Source organism: Geotrypetes seraphini, chromosome 7 (assembly GCF_902459505.1).
Source record: "Geotrypetes seraphini chromosome 7, aGeoSer1.1, whole genome shotgun sequence".
In the NCBI taxonomy this organism is placed as follows: domain Eukaryota; kingdom Metazoa; phylum Chordata; class Amphibia; order Gymnophiona; family Dermophiidae; genus Geotrypetes; species Geotrypetes seraphini.
Window position 1 is genome coordinate 186005669 of NC_047090.1, and position 20495 is coordinate 186026163.

At 44.0% G+C, this 20495-nt stretch overlaps 1 protein-coding gene across 1 annotated transcript in view; it reads right to left on the reverse strand.

The window, feature by feature from the left end:
- Nucleotides 1-20495, reverse strand: part of TSHR (thyroid stimulating hormone receptor) — a 60112-nt gene that overhangs the window by 21042 nt on the left and 18575 nt on the right. The window contains exon 4 of the mRNA XM_033953274.1: nt 12256-12333. Coding sequence (XP_033809165.1) covers nt 12256-12333 — 78 coding nt within the window. The remainder of the gene's footprint in view (nt 1-12255; nt 12334-20495) is intronic.

Consider the following 20495-nt stretch of genomic DNA (forward strand, 5'->3'; position numbering starts at 1 on the left):
AAAGGGCAAACAGAATGCTAGGAATGATAAAGAAGGGGATCACGAACAGATCAGAGAAGGTTATCATGCTGCTGTACCGGGCCATGGTGTGCCTTCACCTGGAGTACTGCGTCCAGCACCGGTTGCCGTACATGAGGAAGGACACGGTACTACTTGAAAGGATCCAGAGAAGAGCGACTAAAATGGTTAAGTGGCTGGAGGAGTTGCCTTATAGTGAGAGAGTGGAGAAACTGAGCCTCTTCTCCCTTGAAAAGAGGAGACTGAGAGAGGACATGTTCGAAACGTTCAAGATAATGTAGATAATGTAGTAGATAAAGACAAATTGTTCACCCTCTCCAAGATAGAGAGAACGAGAGGACACTCTCTAAAGTTAAAAGGGGATAGATTCCGTACAAACATAAGGAAGTTCTTCTTCACCTAGAGAGTGGTAGTGGAATGCTCTTCCAGAGTCTGTTATAGGGGAAAACAACCTCCAGGTATTCAAGACAAAGTTGGACAAGTTCCTGCTAAACTGGGATGTACGAGGTGAGGCTGGACTCATTTAGAGCACTGGTCTTTGACCTGGGGGCCGCAGCGTGAGCGGACTGCTGGGCGGGATAGACCACCGGTCTGACCCAGCAGCGTCAACTCTTATGTTCTTAAAAAATACGATCATGTTACCCCATTATTGAAAAGGGCACACTGGTTACCAATAGGATATAGGATAACATATAAAATTCTTCTCATGACATTTATAATGTGTACTACTAACTGTCCTGAATTTATAAATAGATTTTTGATCCGCTATAATCCCTCAAGAGCCCTATGTTCTCTTCAACTCACCTTCTATACGTTCCCTCTCTTAACCATCTATATACATTACGTACATCTTTCTTCTCGGTAACTGCCCCAATTCTCTTTGGAACGCTGCTCCACTGGATCTAAGAGAAGAACCATCATTGGATTGGTTCAAATCTAAATTAAAAACGTTTTTATTTAGAGACGCATTTAATGCAGGACGACATCAATACACCCATTGTAAAACTAAACAGGCCAGATTAGTACAGATCGATCCTGCACAGTCAATGCCAACAGAAAACCAAGTCCTTTTCATACACACAGAATGCAGTTACACCCTTGCCCAGTATGAAATAAGTAATCACAAACTAAAAATCGAAATGTATAGACAAAAGTTAAACTGAACCGCCAAGAAGCCAGACTCTGCATTCAATGCAACACCACAGAAACAGTGAAACATAGCCCCTAATACTGTGCAAAATATAAAGATAGCAGATGTAAATTTGAAAAAACTGACAAAAACAATAACCACTTTACAAATCAACAAGTAGAAATAAAAAATAGAAAATAGCATTTTATTGGACTAATCCATTTTTCAATTAGCTTTCAGAAGTCAAAACCTCCTTCTTCAGATCAGTATAGTATACTGCTATTACAGTATCCTGTCCTGACCCGAAGAAGAATACTATGGTCTCTGAACGTTTGTAAAAAATGTATTAAAATTAGCCCAAGAAAAAGATTACCTTATTTCCAATTTCTATCTATAAACATTTATCAATACAGGTACAATACTACTTTATTCTAAAGCAACAAAAAAATTCTTCTAACTTTTGTTGTTTCTGCTTTAATCATCTCTCCTCTCCATTCTCTTCTTTCCATCAAGCATCTGGCCTCTTTCTCCCTTCCATGCAGCATCTGCCCTCTCTCTCTTTCTCTCTATCCCTCCCACCCATTGTCTGTCCTCTTTCTCTGCCCCTTCCACCCACTGTCTATCTTCTTTCTCTGCCCCTTCCATCCACTGTCTATCTTCTTTCTCTCTCTCTCTTCCATCCAGCCTCTGCCTTCTTTCTCTGCCCCTTCCATCCACTCTTTGCCCTTTCTCTCTCTGCCCCTTCCATCCAGCCTCTGCCCTCTTTCTCTGCCCCCGTTTGCCTTTTTTTTCTCTCTCTCTGACCCTTCCATCCACTGTCTATCCTGTGCCCTTTCTCTCTTTTGTACATAATTAATTTCAGTTTTACCCCTCTCCATTTTTCTTTCTGTCTCTACCCCCACCCCCATGCTCTAGCATCTCTTTCTTCTCCTTTCTTCCTATCCCATCCTATGGTCTGGCATCTCTGTCTCCTTCATTTCCTTCCCTCCCTCCCTTCCTTCCCCATGGCCTAGCATCTCTCTTTCCTCTCCCTTCCCTGGTCTTCCTCCTCCCTCCCCCTCCCACCTCCTTCCTGTTTCCACAAAGGCAGGACCCGGCAGAGAGTAAGGCCCAAAGTCGGCATAGCAGCGAGTTGTGATGGCTGCCACTGCAGGGCAGGAGTTCACAACACCAGCCCTCAGAGCACCTCCTTACGGGGCAGAAACTGGGACAGACCGCCCCCTCCCCCCCCCGGTACGTCAGTCTACAACTAAAAGGGTCTATGTGAGCCACACACTTCTCTCAGTGGCAGGCAGCTCTGGGATCTTTGATCGGCTTGCTAACTAGGCTTCAATATACCCTAATCCTAGAAAAATATTTTGTTTTGGAGGTTGGTCACCAGTTGGTATACTCCTACTGGTTTTACAATAGTTGTAAGATCATCATATCCTGAATGGGGCCAGGTAGCAGAGTTTTCATCTCCACTTGTTTTAGCCAAAATACTACAAAGCCAAGGACACATCCTGCACTTCAGGTAAAGGCTGAAGCCATGACGCCTGTGTGGAAGCAAAAGAACCAACTACATCTCTCCTCTTGGCAAAGAGCAGTCATTCCCATCTAGGTGCGAAGAAGTCCCGAGGTTGCATATAGTCCATCCTTTTGCTAAATCTGGGGCCTAACATTGGGCATTGCTTCCTACACTATACAGGGCTGCTTTGACAGACTCCGTTCCCTGCTCCCCCGTGAAGTGTACTACTTTATGTATTTAAAGCTGGTCGCTTTGTCTCTTTTGCTACTTTCACATGGGAATGGTTTGAAGTGAAGACAAAAGAGTTTCTAAAGGCCACTTGCTCACTTCCTGTGCTCAGATCCAGCCTCTCATTAAACAGGGAGCTCGCCAAGTAGAGCATCAGTCCTCCTGTCACTTTATGGCTCACAATGTTTTTCTTCTGAGAAGGATGAACTGAAGTTGGGGTGGGGGGTACTCTGCAAAAGCAAAAGAAGTGGAGCCTTGGGGCTTAAAACACTGAACGCTTACGCACACACACACTTCAGAATAATTAGTCTCAAAATGTACTTAAAGAATCTTTCTCACAGTGTATGAATTTTTCTTTACTCGGGGGAATTTTATGCAAAAAATTTTTTAAAGTCCATGCAAAAATCTCAAACTTCTGCACACAATATTTTAAAATTCTGGAAAGTTCTGTATTCTTTATTTGTAAATTTTTGCATAGAATTTCCCCATCATAAAGGCCTGGACCCCTCTATTCCAGGGATGACACTCAAGCAGTCTCACTCTCCAGCTTTGCCTGATATCTAATCTAATCTAATCTAAACCTTAAGTTTATATACCGCATCATCTCCATGAGTATAGAGCTCGACACGGTTTACAAGAACTTAAATAATAGGTAGAGAAGAAGAGAAAGGTTTACATGAACTTATGTGTAGAAGGGAGGAGAAAAAGGGGGGAGGATAGAGTTACAATTTGTTGAAAAGCCAAGTTTTCAGTTGTTTGCGGAATAATCGAAGGGAGCCCAGGTTCCGCAACGGGATGGTGAGGTCGTTCCAAAGACCTGTGATTTTGAAGAGAAGGGATTTTCCCAGTTTGCCTGCATAGTGGATGCCGCGTAGAGAGGGGAAGGCTAGTTTATACCTTTGGGCAGTTCTGGAGGAGTCAGGACTGGAGGAGTTGAAAGATAGTGGGATAAGGGGGGGGGGTTAGGGATAGGGTTATCCTTCCCTACTTCCAAGCATGTTCAGCCCTCAGCTTTATCTGTCACCTCTCCAGAGTGGACAATTCTTAGCTTTCTCTCCCAGTCCCTCAGCAAGAACCCTGTTCTCTCTCCATCCCTCTCTTTCTTAAAATCTACACCCATACCTCTCTCTCAAACCTTCCCTCTTCTAGTACGCACACCCATTGGCTCTCGGCCACTTCTCCAATAGCACACACCCAGGTGATCCCTTGGTCAACCCCTCCAAACCCCATCCATGGTACACCCCCTATATAGCACAGATCCTGAGAATCTTCAACTTGTCCTCAGATTCTGCGCAGGAAGGGCATCACTGTTCCCCCTAAGCTGAACTGGAGTCCTCCAACTGCATTGCTGCAAATGGGTGGTGATGCTTCAATATTATGTTTTCAATTGCTAAAGACAGGCAGAGCTTGCCCGTTTCTTGTTATTGAAAATGTGATAATGAAATATCACCCCCACCCACCCCTCTGGCAGCACTTTAGGTGGAGGAGTCCCACTCAGCTTGGAACAGTGAAGGGCGTTATCTGCAAATTCTATATTGCAAAGCAATTCACAGTTCTTCCAGGCAGGCAGTGATGTCGCCAGACATTCCGTTTTGGGGAGCGAGGTGGTGGTGGGGACTGTACCCAAAGTGGGTTGGCACAAAATTGTGTCCTGCCTTTCCACTCTCCCCATCCCAATTTAAATTATAAATACCTGAGTTGGCCAGGATCCTCAAGCCCCACCAGCTGAAAAGGTCTTCTCTGGCAGCCAAAAGTTGACTCCATGGGCTGTTTCCATGCCCCCCCCCCTCTCTTCTGCATACGTTCAGTGGAAGAGAGCTTTGTGAGGAGGATTTGTTGGGCTAGGAGTGGGGCTGGGAGAGTAGGGAACAGATAGCAGGAAGATGTCAAGGAGGTAGAGGAGCCCCAGTAACAAGAGAGAAAGATTAGGTTTTACTTCGGTAATCTGAACGCTAGGGTCTTGTATCTGAACCAGCAAGCTGCTTGCAGAAAACTGTCAATTATGTTTTCCAACTCCACCTCCTTCCCAGGGAGCTGTTCCTGCCCCCTCAATTTGTACAAAAGCAATCAAGTAGCACTGTAGTAAGACAACAGGAAGGAGCAAAATGGGGAAAATTCCCTGACACTACAAACATAGGAAATAACATAACATTCAAACTTATGCAACCAAAGTTGTCCCCCAGAGTCTAGGGTGGGCCCGCTGTAACTGCCTTTAAGACACATGCCCCAAAAGTGGTGTCCTTCCTGGCTTTTATGTCCACCCTATAGAACCTGGTAAAAATCTCCCTGGGTGAGACAGCCCTAGTCTTCACCCACAAGGCAACAACTCACAGGGCAAAGGTAGGGGAGGGACATTAAGGTGGGCAGACTAGATGGGCCGTGGGCCCTTATCTGCCGTCTATTTCTATGTTTCTATGTTTCTAGTAGAGAGTTCTTTCAATGCAAATAGTGGTTGTTTATCACAGCCTACATACACAGAGGAAATTAAGGTTTTAGACGCCAGCCTCCCTTTCATGGCATGACTGCTGAGAACAAGAGGTGATCTGAAAGGTGAATCCCATTGGTAACTTCAAGGTATTGATAAAGCAGTCGCTTGATACCTAGCAAATGCAACACTTTAACCGTTTTCTTACATCCCATACGGTGAAAAGTTGGCAAACGGACTTCCTGGTTGACATGGAAGGCTGAGACTACACCGTGCGTAAGGAGAGCCCTGCTTCCATGAACCTAAGGAAAGGCTTCCTAAAGGAAAGAGCTTGTAAGTCAGAAAACCATCTCACCGACGTAATCGTCACCAGGAACACTGTAAAATCCAAGAGGGAAGTCACCCTTAAGAGCTCATACAGAGCAGTACTGAGAACTTTCAACATAATGTTAAGGTTCCAGAAAGGGAAAGGCAAACACACCAATGGGTGCAACCACAGAGCCCCTTTAATGAACTGGGCAACATCTAGATGGGAGGCCAAGAAACCTTGTTCCCCTTGAGCTTGTAAACAAGAAAGCCCTGCTACCTACACTTTGAGAGAACCTACCAAAAGTCCCTTTTGAAATCCCTCCTGCAAAATATCCAGGATTACCAAAATCAGAGCTCACCAGGGCTCTATATCCTTCACTGCACACCATCGCTGAAATAACTTCTAGGCCTTAGCATAGGCTGCCACCATGGATGGCTTCTTCGCTCTGAGCAACATAGTAATGACCACACCCAAATAACCCTTGTGTGTCAGCTCAAGATCCATGCTGTAAGCCCAAAGTGTTCTGGATTCTCGATAGGAACCGGTCCCTGAGTGAGAAGATCCACTTGGACCGTAGGTCTGAGGCTTTCATCCTTTTGGTGATGAACTAGGTCTGCATGCCATGGTCTGGAGCAGGGGGGCCCACACTTTTTAGGCTTGCGAGCTACTTTTAAAATGACCAAGTCAAAATGATCTACCAACAATAAAATTTAAAAAAAACCACAAAGCACACTGTACGCATAGAAAATGTTAATTATCATTCCTATTCCAGGGTTTTTCAAAGAGGTCAAAGCAGATGACTCTATGCACTGTCACCTCACTAACAACCATACAAAAACAGACAAATACCCCCCTCCCTTTTTACTAAACCACGATAGCAGTTTTTAGCGCAGGGAGCTGCGCTGAATGTCCAGCGCTGCTCTCGACGCTCATAGGCTCCCTGCACTAAAAACCTCTATTGCGGTTTAGTAAAAGGGGACCACAGTGTAAAACATAGACAGCAGATATAAATTCAGATACATTTTGATCACTAAATTTAAAATAAAATCATTTTTCCTACCTTGTCTGGTGATTTCATGAGTCTCTGGTTGCACTTTCTTCTTCTGACTGTGCATCCAATCTTTCTTCCCTTCTTTTAGCCTGTATGCTTCCTCTCCTCCTGACCTCATTCCCCCCCTCCAATGTTTTCTTCCTCTCTCCCTGCCCTCTCTTTCTTTCTCTCTTCATGCCCCCTTTCTTTTTTTCTGTTTCTCTTCTTTCCTTGTCTCCCTGCCTGCCCTCTTTCTCCCTCCCTGCCCTCCCCCAAGCCACTGCCATCGGATAACAGGCCGCCGGCCAAGCTCTCCCTGCTTCGGGCCCACCAGCATTCCTCTCCCCGACGTCAATTCTGCCATTGGAGAGGAAGTTCCGCTGGCCAGAACTTCCTCTCCGACGGCAGAATTGACGTCAGGGAGAGGAAGGCTGATCGGCCCAAGATCGACCTATTGGGAGAAATGCTGCCGGGTCCTGCCTTTGAGAAAATAGAAAGTAGGCAGGACCTGGCAGCAAGAAGAGCAAATCGCAAGCTTCACTGACCTGTCTCCCGCTTTAGCCCGCGAACTGGGCTCTAACATGTGCGTGCCGGCTTCCCTTCTCCCCCCCCCCCCCGACATAACTTCCGGTTTCATAGGGAAGAGAAGGGAAGCCGGTACAAGCACACGTTAGCCCCCGGAGCATAAGTTCTTCAAGCCGTTTTTTAAAAAATGTTGAGCAGCGGCGGCAGCAGCAGAATTCAGGAGCGGGCTAGTCAGGAGGGGAAAAAAAGAGAAGGGAAGGGAACCCGCTCTGCGATCGACTGGGGTCGCCTGAGCGAGCGACCTGTCGATCGCGATCGACGTATTGGGCACCCCTGGTCTGGAGGGTATCCTTTGAGGTGTTATGAGGCATCCGGCTGCTACTGCTGCACAGGGAAGTGGAGGGGGAGAGGGAAAAGGGGCTGCTTTGGGGGGAGGAGTATGCTGGGGGGCAGGCAGCAATCTTGGTTTGCTCAGGTGGGGCCAGAGAGAGATAGGCAGGGGGCCAGGGAGAGAGACAGACAGATAAAGGGCCAGGGAGAGACACAGTCACAGACAGAAAGAATGATAAACAGACAGGGGGCCAGAGAGACAGACAGACAGACATACAGCGGCCAAGGAGCGAGAAAGAAAGACAGACAAACAGGGGGCCAGAGACACAGACAGCAGCCAAAGAGAGAGAGACAAAGAAAAAAACAGACATACAGCGGCCAAGGAGCGAGAAAGAAAGAAAGACAGACAGACAGGGGGCCAGAGAGACAGACAGCGACCAAGGAGAGAGAGAGACAGAAAGAAAGACAGACAGCGGCCAAGGAGAGAGAGAGACAGAAAGAAAGAGAGACAGACAGACAGCGGCCAAGGAGAGAGAGAGACAGAAAGACAGACAGAAAGCAGTCAAGGAGAGAGAGAGACAGACAGACACATCTATTCTAGCACCGGTTAATGTAACGGGCTTAAAGACTAGTCTGCAATATAATTCACCACAGAGAGGAGGATTTGGGGATCTTCCCCAGCCATCAGGTCTGAGGCCCGAGACAGGCGAGTGTGACAAGCCTATGCCACAAAGGAAGACGTGGCTGCCACCTTAATTCTTAGGGTCAAGGCTTCAAATTGACGCTTGAGGAGTAAGTCCAATTTGCGATCCTGAGGATCCTTTAACATCACACCTCCTTCACTAGGAAGGGAGGTTCATTTAGTGACCTGCGCCACCAGCGAATCCGCTTTCAGCTGAACAAACAGCCGCTGGAAATCTAGTGCCATTGTATACAGCTCGGCCATAGTCTTACCACACAAAGAGATCCCTCTGGCGCCTCCCAGTGGCAAGCTCAAAGGAATTAGGGTACCTCCGGGGTGGGGGTGGGGGGCATACATTAGAAATTGATGTTATGTTCAAATGTAAGTATTCTTATTTTTTGATTGTTTTGGTCACAGGCAACTTTGAAAAATATGTGTTGTACTCAGCTTCCTGAAATAGCATTTGCAAAACGTCAGGGTTTATTTGCAGCAAGATAAGTGTTTGAAACCTATGTTATTAACAGCCTTTTTTTTTCTTTTTTTAGCAATGTTACTGTTTTCTGTGAAGCCTGTGTGTTGTGATTAGAACCACAGGCACCCCTGGTATTATAATAATAATAACTTTATTTTTGTATACCGCCATACCCCGAAGAGTTCTAGGCGGTTCACATTAATTAGACAGAGATTACAAGTGGTTACATATCAATTTGATTATAGAGTTGCGAACAGCAAGGAGAGAAGTAGGGGGGAGAGGAGGGAGACGTGGGAGGGGAGTAGATCAGAAGGGGGGGAGGAGGAGGATTGAAAAGGGGCATTAAGGGTCTTGGTCTTGGAATCATTTAACGCATGGTTGCTTTGGGAACGATAGTTCTAGGAACACATGAAGGTTGATGTTAAGAGACTGTACGTTTACATCCTGTGCAAGTTGATTACATCTTTGGGGACTGTTTTTGATGGCAAGGTTATTTGAATAATGGCATTCGATATCCAGGTATACTGCCAACAGCGGAAATATTTGGGGTTTTTTGCTCTCCTAAAGTTATCTAGAGAGTTATGAGGATACCAGTGTTGAATATCCAGATATTTCTAGGGTGGTCTGCAAGGATTTCTAGCACTGTTATCTAGATTTTGGCTTCAATTGAGTGTAGGGTTACCAGATATCCGGGTTTCCCCAGATATGTCCTCTTTTGGAAGACTGTGTCGGGAGTCCGGGCAGCTTTTGTCTGGGGAAACCAGACATCCAGTGCCCCCTACAGCAGCTCATGCACCTATCCGGGGTCCTTTCCCCCTTCCCCACCAACCTGCGGGATCTGGTGCTTGCTCACTCAACACTGCTGAAACTGTTCGGGCCATCAGCAGTGTGAATAGATTAAACACGCTGCCTTTGGCGATCCGGAAGCTCCTCCTCTGATATTGCTTCCTGTCCCTGCATAGGTGTAAAGCAGTAGCAAAAAGAAAGCTTCCACAATACTTCAGTCATGCTGCCGGTGGCTTGAAGACTTACAGAAGTGCTGGGGAGGGAGGAGGGAATAACATGGGGAAGGTAAGAGAGATGCTGGACCATGGGGGGGTGGGGAGAAAAGGGAAGGAAAGATGCCAGACCTCCAAGGGAGGGAATGGAAGGGACAGATAAAGATGCCAAACCACAGGGGAAAGGGAAGGTGGAGGGAAGAAGATCACTGGATCGGGAAGGTGAAGGGAAGAAGAGAGATATCAGACCAGGGAGAAGAAGGAGGAGGGATGAATTCCAGACTAAGGCAGGGGAGAGGAGTGAAAGGAAGGAGGGGAGAGAGATGCCATACTGTGGGAAGGAGAGGATAAAGATTCCAGACCATAGGAGAGGGAAAGAGAAGGAGGAGATGATACATAGGGATGGAGAAGAAGGGGAGAGAGAAAGAGGACATGGTGCACAGGGATGGGGAAGGGAAGAGAGATGGAAGAAATGCTGTTTATGGATAGATGGGAAGAATGGAGAAGAAAGAGGGAGGAGATGGCACACATGGATGGTGGGGAAGGGCAGAGAGAGGGAGGAGATAGTGTGCATGGAAAAGTAGATAGATCTAAGGAGGAAACAGAGAAGTGGAAGAAAGTTGAATATTAAAAGTTAATGCCAAAGATGGATGTAGGGCAGAAAGTGAAGAAGGAGAGAAAAGCAGAAAATGGATAAGAAGGCCCTGGAAACACAGTTATGTACACAGACAGAAGGAAGTACAACCAGAGACTGGGAAAAGATGAGTAGAAAAATAAAATCACCAGACAACAATGGTAGGAAAGGTGATTTTTTTTTTCCAGTTTAGTGATTAAAGGGTGTCCATTTTCAGAATTTATATCTGCTGTCTATATTTTGCACTGTTCAGGAAGAAATGCATTTGTTTCTATTTCTGTGGGGGTTGTACTGCATGCAAAGTCTTGCATCTTAGGGTTTCATTTGTATATATTAGTACTTTTAGTTTGTGATCCTGTCTTTGCATAGGAGTTATCTGTGTTCTGCATGTGTGACCAAGGCCAGATGTTCTGGTAGGAATGAATGTCATGAAGCGTTATTGGTGTCATGGCCCCAAGTAGAAAGATATTTGTCAGCAGTTTGTCCAGGTTTTAGAAGGCCCCAAGCTTGGGGCCACATCTGGAGGGCTATTTAGTGGAGCTCGGACTAAGGAGGACTGTGAAGAATTGCAAAGGGACTTGAACAAACTAGGGGAATGGACGACAAGATGGCAGATGAAGTTCAACGTTGAGAAATGTAAAGTATTGCATGTGGGAAGCAGAAACCTGAGGTACAACTATATGATGGGAGGGATGTTATTGAATGAGAGTACCCAAGAAAGGGACTTAGGGGTAATGGTGGACATGATAATGAAGCTGACGGCACAGTGCGCAGCGGCTGCTAAAAGAGTGAATAGAATGCTAGGTATAATCAAGAAGGGTATTACAACCAGAATAAAAGACGTTATCCAGCCGTTGTATCGGGCAATGGTGCGTCCACATCTGGAGTACAGCGTCCAATATTGGTTGCCGTACCTTAAGAAGGACATGGCGTTACTCGAGAGGGTTCAGAGGAGAGCGACGCAACTGATAAAGGGGATGGAAAACCTTTCATACGCTGAGAGATTGGAGAAACTGGGTCTCTTTTCCCTGGAGAAGAGGAGACTTAGAGGGGATATGATAGAGACTTACAAGATCATGAAGGGCATAGAGAGAGTGGAGAGGGCAGATTCTTCAAACTTTCAAAAAATAAAAGAACAAGAGGGCACTCGGAAAAGTTGATAGGGGACAGATTCAAAACAAATGCTAGGAAGTTCTTCTTTACCCAATGTGTGGTGGACACCTGGAATGCGCTTCCAGAGGAGGTAATAGGGCAGAGTACGGTATTGGGGTTCAAAAAAGGATTGGACAATTTCCTGCTGGAAAAGGGGATAGAGGGGTATAGATAGAGGATTACTGCACAGGTCCTGGACCTGTTGGGCCGCTGCGTGAGCGGACTGCTGGGCACGATGGACCTCAGGTCTGACCCAGCAGAGGCATTGCTTATGTTCTTATGTGGATGTTGACGTGATAATATCACACCTATGCGTGCATGAGCATGATGTCATCACGTCGATGTCTAGACCTAGGCTGGAGCTCGGGGAAGGAGACACGAGGTTTGTGTGGGGGCGGGACGGGGCAGAATGGGACGGGGTCATGTGTCCTCTTTTTTTTTTAACTGAGTGTGCTGTATCAGACACTCTAAGCCAGGGGTGTCCAATGTCGGTCCTCGAGGGCCGCAGTCAAGTCGGGTTTTCTGGATTTCCCCAATGAATATGCATGAGATCTATTTGCATGCACTGCTTTCAATGCATATTCATTGAGGAAATCCTGAAAACCCGACTGGATTGCGGCCCTCGAGGACCGACATTGGACACCCCTGCTCTAAGCTCTGCTGTAGAGTATTTATTTACACATTAACACTGCAACCAGAAAACTCTTAGCAACTGGTGATCTAGTCAAGACCTTTACATGCTCCACTCATTGTCCATATTCCTCCAGTCAGTGCATCTGTTCATAGATGTGCCCACTCTCTCCTTGTGTACTCACAGTAGTGTGGGCCCACTGTGCACACCCATGAATATGTCCTCATCAAGCAGGGTCAAGTATTTGTTCTTGTGCAGATAGCTGTAGGGAAACAGAAAACACAATTACTTTGTGACAAATTACTCAGGAAAATCCTTTCCAGGGATCTAAATTTCTTGTATGAATGTTCCATGAATGTTTCTGATAGGAGAAATTCAATTCCAGAGTGTTAATTACTCCTGGCAGAATTCTGCGCAAAAATTTTGATAATAATATTTCAAAATTCTGCAAAGTTTATTTGTAGTGTTTTGTGTAGAATTCACCTATCCTGAGGCCTGAAATTCCTTCCTGCCTTTTCCTTGCTCAGGTTCCCGCCTCCTGCAGTTCTGTCTCCCTCTAAATCCCACCCTTCTCTCACTTGCACCTTGAATCCCTTCCTTGGCCCTCATATTTGAATGTCAAGGTTTTTATGTTATGCTTATGTGCATTTTTTTGTAACCCACATAGATTTTTGGATATGCAGGATATAAATGTTTTAATGAATGAAGCAAATAAATAAATAAAATAGTCTGGCATATCTCTCTCCCTTCTATTACTTGGGATCTTATCCCATATGACCCCCCCCCCTCCGGCAGTCTTAGATCATCTAATCGTAAATTGTTGACGGTCCCCTCCCTTCATATAATAGGAACCAAAAGGCATGACATTTTCTCAGTCTTAGCCCCACAACTTTGGAAGACCCTACCAGCTCTTGTTAGAGAAGCTAACCTTGAACGTTTCAAAAGCCTACTCAAGAGTTATTTATTTAAAGAAGCTTTTAACATTTGATTTAGTAATTTACAGTATCCTTTTAATTCCCTTAAGGAATTAAGCAGCAATGAGCTCTTTCCTTATTTGGCTTTCGTTCCTATTCCCTTTTGTTTCTCGTCTGTCTGTCTCATTTATCCCCTTTTAATATGCCATGTATCAGTTGATGTTTCTCTATAATTGTTTTCTTTCTGTATCTGTTAATGGTATTGTTAATGGCATTTTTATTATGTTCATGATCTGTTTTTTCTTTTATTTTTTATATTGTAAATGCGCTTAGAAATTGGATAAGCGATCAAATCAAATTTTAATAAAACCTTGAAACCTTGAACCTACTTGGGACCTGGGTTGGCCACTATCGGAAACAGGATACTGGGTTTGATGGACGTTTGGTCTGTCCCATTACAGCAACTCTTATGTTCTTATGTGAGCCAAGTATAGGACAATCAAGCCATTGTGACATCACTGATGAGTTTGGCTCTTAGGCATTGGTGGAATGAGGTTTTATGATGTCACAAAACCTGCTCCGGAATGTTGCTACTCTTTGGGTTTCTGTCTGGGACCTGGGTTGGCCACTGTTGGAAAACAGGATTCTGGGCTTGATGGACCTTCGGTCTGTCCCAGTTTGGCAACTCTTATGTTCTTCTGTGAGCCAAGCATAGGACAATAAAGCCATTGTGACATCACTGATGAGGTTGGCTCATAGGCATTGTGACATCACTGATGAGGCTGGCTCTTAGGCGTTAGTGGAATGAGGCATTATGACATCACAATCTCAGCTCCGGAATGTTGCTACTCTTTGGGTTTCTGTCTGGTACTTGGGACCTGGGTTGGCTCCTGTTGGAAACAGGATACTGAGCTTGATGGACCTTCAGTGTGTCCCAGTATGGCAATTCTTATGTTCTCCACTGGCTAAGAATCTCTTCCTCCCTTCCCATCCCCTTTCTGGTCTTAGTCACTCTCTTTTCCTCTCTCTATCATCCCTACCCCCCCCCCCCCACACACACACACACACACTTGCAAGTCCAGCAGCTGTCCCTTCACTCCACCCACCACCTCTCTTGCTTGCACCCTGAATCCTTTCCTTACTCCCCATGGTCCGGCATCTCTCTCTCCCTCTCTTTATGGCAGTGGCTTAGTAAGGTGTCTATCCCTTTTTAACGTTAGAGAGCGCCCTCTCGTTCTCTCTACCTTGGAGAGGGTGAACAACCTGTCTTTATCTACTAAGTCTATTCCCTTCATTATCTAACTGTAATGATAGTGAAAGATGATACCAAGGAGTTTTAGGTTCTGCTTCTTGAGTTGATTTGAATTATTGTATAATGTTATGTATGTTATTTTGGAAAATGCTGAGACTCTTGGCGGTATATAAATTTTTTAAATAAATAAATAGTTTTATCTTACTTTTAACCTTTGTGTGACTGTGGAGATTCCACACCCGCCCTTTGCTCATTTTATCACAGCCATATTTGGATTATAATACTCACTTTTACTTTAACAGTTATCTGGTAAATTGGTATTTTGGTTTTCAGGGCCAAGGTAGAGCATTGAATTCCTTCCAGAGCTTTGAACTCAAGAAGATCAGCTGGTGGTGCCAAGGCCAAATGTTATACTGAGCTTTGAGACCAATGGCAGAGCCTTTCTGGAAGTTTGCCCATGTTTATAGAACCTGCTGCCTTCAAGTCTGAAAGAGGCAAGTAATTATCTTGCCTTTTGGAAAAATCTAAAAATGTAGCTATTTGATCTGTTAAATATAGGCTGCCAATGAAAGGGCACCGTGGTGGTCCCTTTTGGGCCTCTCTTATGAGCGCTTGCTGTGATAAGCTGGCATGGCCTATTATTTTGTTTAGATGCTTTTAGTTGGGTTTTGTTGATGTTTAATTATTTTAACTTTGGTATGATCATTTTTTCCTTACGTTCTTAAAGTGTGGAATATATACAGTAATTTTAACTTTAAATATGATTTTCAGTTGCTTCTTTCATTTGTAAAGAAATTCAACATTTATATGTTTTGAGACTGGAGACCTAAGACATGCAAAACATCTCCTTCTTTGGGGCAGTAAATCTCATCTTTTGGTATGATCCACGTTTGGCTTCTCTGAAGATGGGAAGGGAAGGGGGATGGATTTGAACCAAGCATGAGCCGTTAACGACAATAAAGTATAACAGAAGATGAAGATAAACTGTGCTGGAAAAGAAAAAGTTCTTACAAGTTGGAATCTGTATTTAGGAGTGTGGACAGGAATAACTAGGCAAAGAAGAAAGAGAATGTCATGATGGATATCAACAGCGCTTGCCCACTTGCCCTGTTTTCTGCCAACATGAAGTGGGGCTCCTGATTGAACATTGGTCATGGTCGAGCAAAAGGTTACACATTTTAACAATGTTGGATTCTGCTGATGATCTACATTGAAACTGACTTTACAAGGAAATACTAGAATATACATTCTTGGTAGTCTTGGTTATTTTCCTTGAAGCAACGACCTTGTAGCAGAAATCCTTTTGATGCAACCAATGTAGTCCAAAGGATAGGAGACACAGAAGGGACACAAAAAGTCCTTATAAAAAGAATGGACTGGTCCCAAGGCAGCCGTGCTTTTAGATTTAGTAACTAATTAAAGGACAAGAGGCCAGAGCCTAAAACTGAAGAAGGAACTCTTGAGGAAGAAATTCAATTGCCTTCCTGTTATACAGAGTGTTTCTTAGAACAGGCGTTGAATTTAAAGTGAGACGCTCTCCTGCAGAGGGTCCAGGTTACAGTTCCTGCACTGGAGCTTCTGGTCTCAACATCATGAAGAGGTGGCTGGATTGGTAAGGGAGCAAGAAGCTTATTTTAGGGCAGTTAGGGGAGGTTTTCTAGGGGGGGGGGGAAGAAGCTTTTTTTGGTTGGGGGAAATAGAGTTGAAAAGGGAATCTACGGGTGTTATTTTCCATTACAAATTTCTGCTTAAAAACTGCTACAAATGTTTGCAGATGCTTTTTGGACCTGCTTCCAGCTCAAAGTAAAAGCCTATGAAACTTGGAGCAAAATCTGGGGGTAAAAGGTACATCAAGGACTTTGTCCCAAGGCAGGCAGTTGACATTTCTCTCCTCGCATTTCTTTGTCTTATACTGTACTCTTCTCATTTATTTTTCTCAAATATCCATTTTGCCCGCCAAGGAACAAGTGGAATGCATGCTTAGAACAGGCTGTTATAGCAATTGACGCGAATGAAGTCTGTGATGCATGAGGTAAACATGAATAGATAATCTCAGGCCCTGCTCCCCTAAGGATCTGTAGAAATCTCTAATGGCTCTACTAGGAGAGAATGACACAAGGACAAATTTGTCCCTGTCCCTGCAGGATCTATCTCCATCCCTGTCCAACCCTGCAAGTTCTGTCCTCATCTGCCAGAGAATGACACGGGGACATCCTTGCGTCGTTCTTTAAGGAGAGAGGGAAAAATCAGAGTATGAATAGGCACTGCCACTGATCCTCAAGCCTTGAATTGAAGAATGCTGGTGAAATGTTATTGAGCTCCAAGTGGTGCCGCTGAGGATCCTTGAAACTTGACTAAAAGTCTTGAAGGCATAAGGGTATGCTAATGGTGGTGAAGTTGTGCTGCCATTTGAGTTATAGAATTTAAGATTAGCATTTTATCAAATTTTTAATAAACTTGAAACTTGGTAAGCAGAACTGGTACTACGGGATGAACCGAACGCTGGGTTAAGGTGCCCGATGCCGACACTCATATTTGCTTATCCAAAAATTAATGGGTGTAGATATAAGACCTTCTTAGACAGGACCCTAGCATTTCAAGCTGGTAGGCAACAATCTTGGTTAGGTAAATGTATTCAGCAAGCTATGTTATCCTATTGCAGTTTTCAGAAATTAATTAAGACCATTTTGTTTGATAAGTTTATTACTTAGTGAGTTTTATTATTGAAATTCTGTTTTACAAATATTTGTATTTTTTACTGTATTATTGTATTTCGCTGATTGTCCAGCTCTTTTTAGTGTAAACCGCCTAGAATTTTTGGTTATAGCAGTATAAAAGAATAAAGTTATTATTATTTTGATTTTCAAAAGGCATTTGTAAAATACTTCATGAGAGACTCCTGAAGAAATTAGAATGTCAAGGGATAGGAGGAGATGTCCTATTCTGGACTATGAACTGGTTAAAAGATAGAAAACAGAGAGTAGGGTTAAATGGGCAATATTCTCAACTAAGAAGGATAGATATTGGGATTCTCCAGGGATCTGTCTTGGGATCACTGCTTTTTTAACAGACGGACACTAAAGAATGACACAGGATGGTTTCCAGCCACTGACCCTCAAGCTTTGCATTGAAGAATGCTGGTGTAGAAGGCCTAAAGTTGAGACGGCCACTAAAGAATGACACGGGATTGTTTCCGGCCACTGACCCTCAAGCCTTGCATTGAAGAATGCTGGTGTAGAAGGCCTGAGGTTGAGACGGACACTAAAGAATGACACAGGATGGTTTCTGGCCACTGACCCTCAAGCTTTGCATTGAAAAATGCTGGTGTAGAAGGACTGAGGTTGAGACAGACACTAAAGAATGACACGGGATGGTTTCCAGTCACTGACCCTCAAGCTTTGCATTGAAGAATGCTGGTGTAGAAGGCCTGAGGTTGAGACGGACACTAAAGAATGACACAGGATGGTTTCTGGCCACTGACCCTCAAGCTTTGCATTGAAAAATGCTGGTGTAGAAGGACTGAGGTTGAGACGGACACTAAAGAATGACACAGGATGGTTTCCGGTCACTGACCCTCAAGCTTTGCATTGAAGAATGCTGGTGTAGAGGGACTGAGGTTGAGACGGACACTAAAGAATGACACGGGATGGTTTCCAGTCACTGACCCTCAAGCTTTGCATTGAAGAATGCTGGTGTAGAAGGACTGAGATTGAGACGGACACTAAAGAATGACACGGGATGCTTTCCTGCGTTTATCCATGGGAACAGGGACAAATTCTGCTACTTTGTCATTCTGCACAAGCCTTGAACACTTTAAAATCATGGCTTATGCAGATGAGAACAGAGCTTGCAAGGATGGGGCAGGGACAAAAGTCATGGGGATGGGACGAGGATGGAGATAAATCCTATGGGGACAAATTTGTCCCTGTGTCATTCTCTATCTATTAGTATTCTACATTTGACCTTTTTCTTACTCTAATTATTATGAAGTATTAGCCCTTCTTCCTTGAATGACAATGGAAGGAGAAATACTTATTTTAGGCGCAATCAAATCCAACAACCCATTCAAAGACTCATTCCTTGTAGTAATCATATTATCCAACTTCATATCCTGCATCATTGTCAGTCTCTGTTTCCAAGAATTCTCTAAATTAGGTAGAGTGTGAGCATGCCGGGACAGATAGGGAAAAATGTAAACCACATGGGCTATAAGTGGTATATAAATATTAAAATAAATAAATAAATAAATCGTATAAATCTAAATCGATTTACCAGCGCTTTAGAAATAATAAATAGCAGTAGTAATAAGTTATAAGGTCATTAGATTGATAAACAAGTTTCTCCACAAACTGGAATTCAAAGGTAAGAAGGAAATGGTCGGACCGACCCACATCACAAACTAGTGGCATTGTTATGGTTAAGTTGGAAGATTATTTGGAGGCTGTGCAGGCGTCTGACCTGGGAAAGTCAAGCTTTAACCCAGGATATCCTAGTCAACATCCAGAAGAATCCTTAACAGAACTCAACTAAACCTGCCATCCACAAAGAACCTCCACTACAAGCGAATCTTCCACTCCATGTTAACATACCTAGGAGTAAAAACCTGGAATGACCTCCCAGACGCAATCAGGAAGGAGGCAAACTACACCTCATTCAGGAAAAACCTGAAGACTCATCTCTTTGACAATTAACCGTCTTAGCTTCTGTTTTAGTTATTTTCCATCTTCCTTCTCGCCCCTTATCTTCCCAGTCCCCTTCCTTTCCTTCCCCTCTTCCTCTTGATCACCATCAGTTGCCTAGAGCTTGCAAAGGTTTGTACGACTCACAAATGGAAGATTAGATTAGGATATAGTACAGAAACTGTTCTGGTAATCTTATTGGAAGAGATGCACCAGTGTTTGGTTAACATTGGTGGATATTTCTGTGGTCTTTGATATAGAAACATAGAAATAGACGGCAGATAAGGGCCACGGCCCATCTAGTCTGCCCACCCTAATGACCCTCCCCTACCTTTACCTTGTGAATAGATCCCACGTGTCGATCCCATTTGGCCTTAAAATCAGGCACACTGCTGGCCTCAATCACCTGAAGTGGAAGACTATTCCAGTGATCAACCACCCTTTCAGTGAAAAAGAACTTCCTGGTGTCACCTCGATGAATCATATCATCTTACTGGAACAGACAAGTGGGAGTAAGGGGTACAACTTTTATGCAGAACAGGGCATTTTTAATTGAGGGGGGTATCACAGGTTATGAATTTGGTGAACTGTATATCTCCTATCCTTTTTAATTTGTATTTTTTGACCTTTGGCTAATGTTGTTAGTGATTAACTTTTCCCATTTTTTAATGAATTGTTCAATTTTTTTTTGTCCCTTTGAATGATTCTATGGATGGATTGAAAAGGAAACTGGGTGGGTGGGGGTCCTTTGGTGGCTTTGAACGACTAGTTGGTTTGGAGGTGGCAAAAACAGAGTTTTGTGGGTTGGTAAGGAGATCTTCTACAAGAGATCTCTCCAATTCTTTGTTTCTCACAGGATATAAAGGTAGTTTTGGCAGTTATGGCATTAGGGTTTTTGCTTTCTTCTCTCACGCTAGATTCTCAGGTTGATCAGGTGGTAAGGCAGCTTGGCCAAAACTGAAGCCACTCGGCACTTGCAATCTTATTTGAAACCTCAAGATTTTGGTCCGGTAGTACACACCATAGTATTACATCGCTTGGACTACAGTAATGTGATTTATATAAGACTACCTAAGTTTGTCGTGAAGAAATTGCATCACATATGGTTACCTTTTTTTTTAACCTCTGGAATAGGGTTATTCCTTTCCTTAATATTTTTCATTGGTTACCAGCAGAGATTCATATTTAATTCAAAGTGTATTACCTGGCTTTTTAAGGTCATTCAAAACAGAGGGTCTTGTTATTTGGCACTTAATTGAAACACTATATGCCATGGCATCACGGGTGAGGGGACTGGGGAGTTTTGCATTACTGGCAGGCTAAGGAGTTTAGATTAGTTAGGATGCATTTCGTTTTCAAGGAATGGCACCAGGCTTATGGAACAGGTAACCTGCGGATTTGAAAGATGTTCAGGATTATTCTGATTTAGAAAACAACTTGAGACTTGGCTGTTAGCAGAAAGTGTTTCTTGCTGATCCAGGATTTTATTCAGGGGAGAAAAACATTTGGGTGGGGTTTTGTGGAAATGGGGAGGGTGTGGTAGAGTTTTAGGGGGCAAGATATTGGGGAGATATATTCA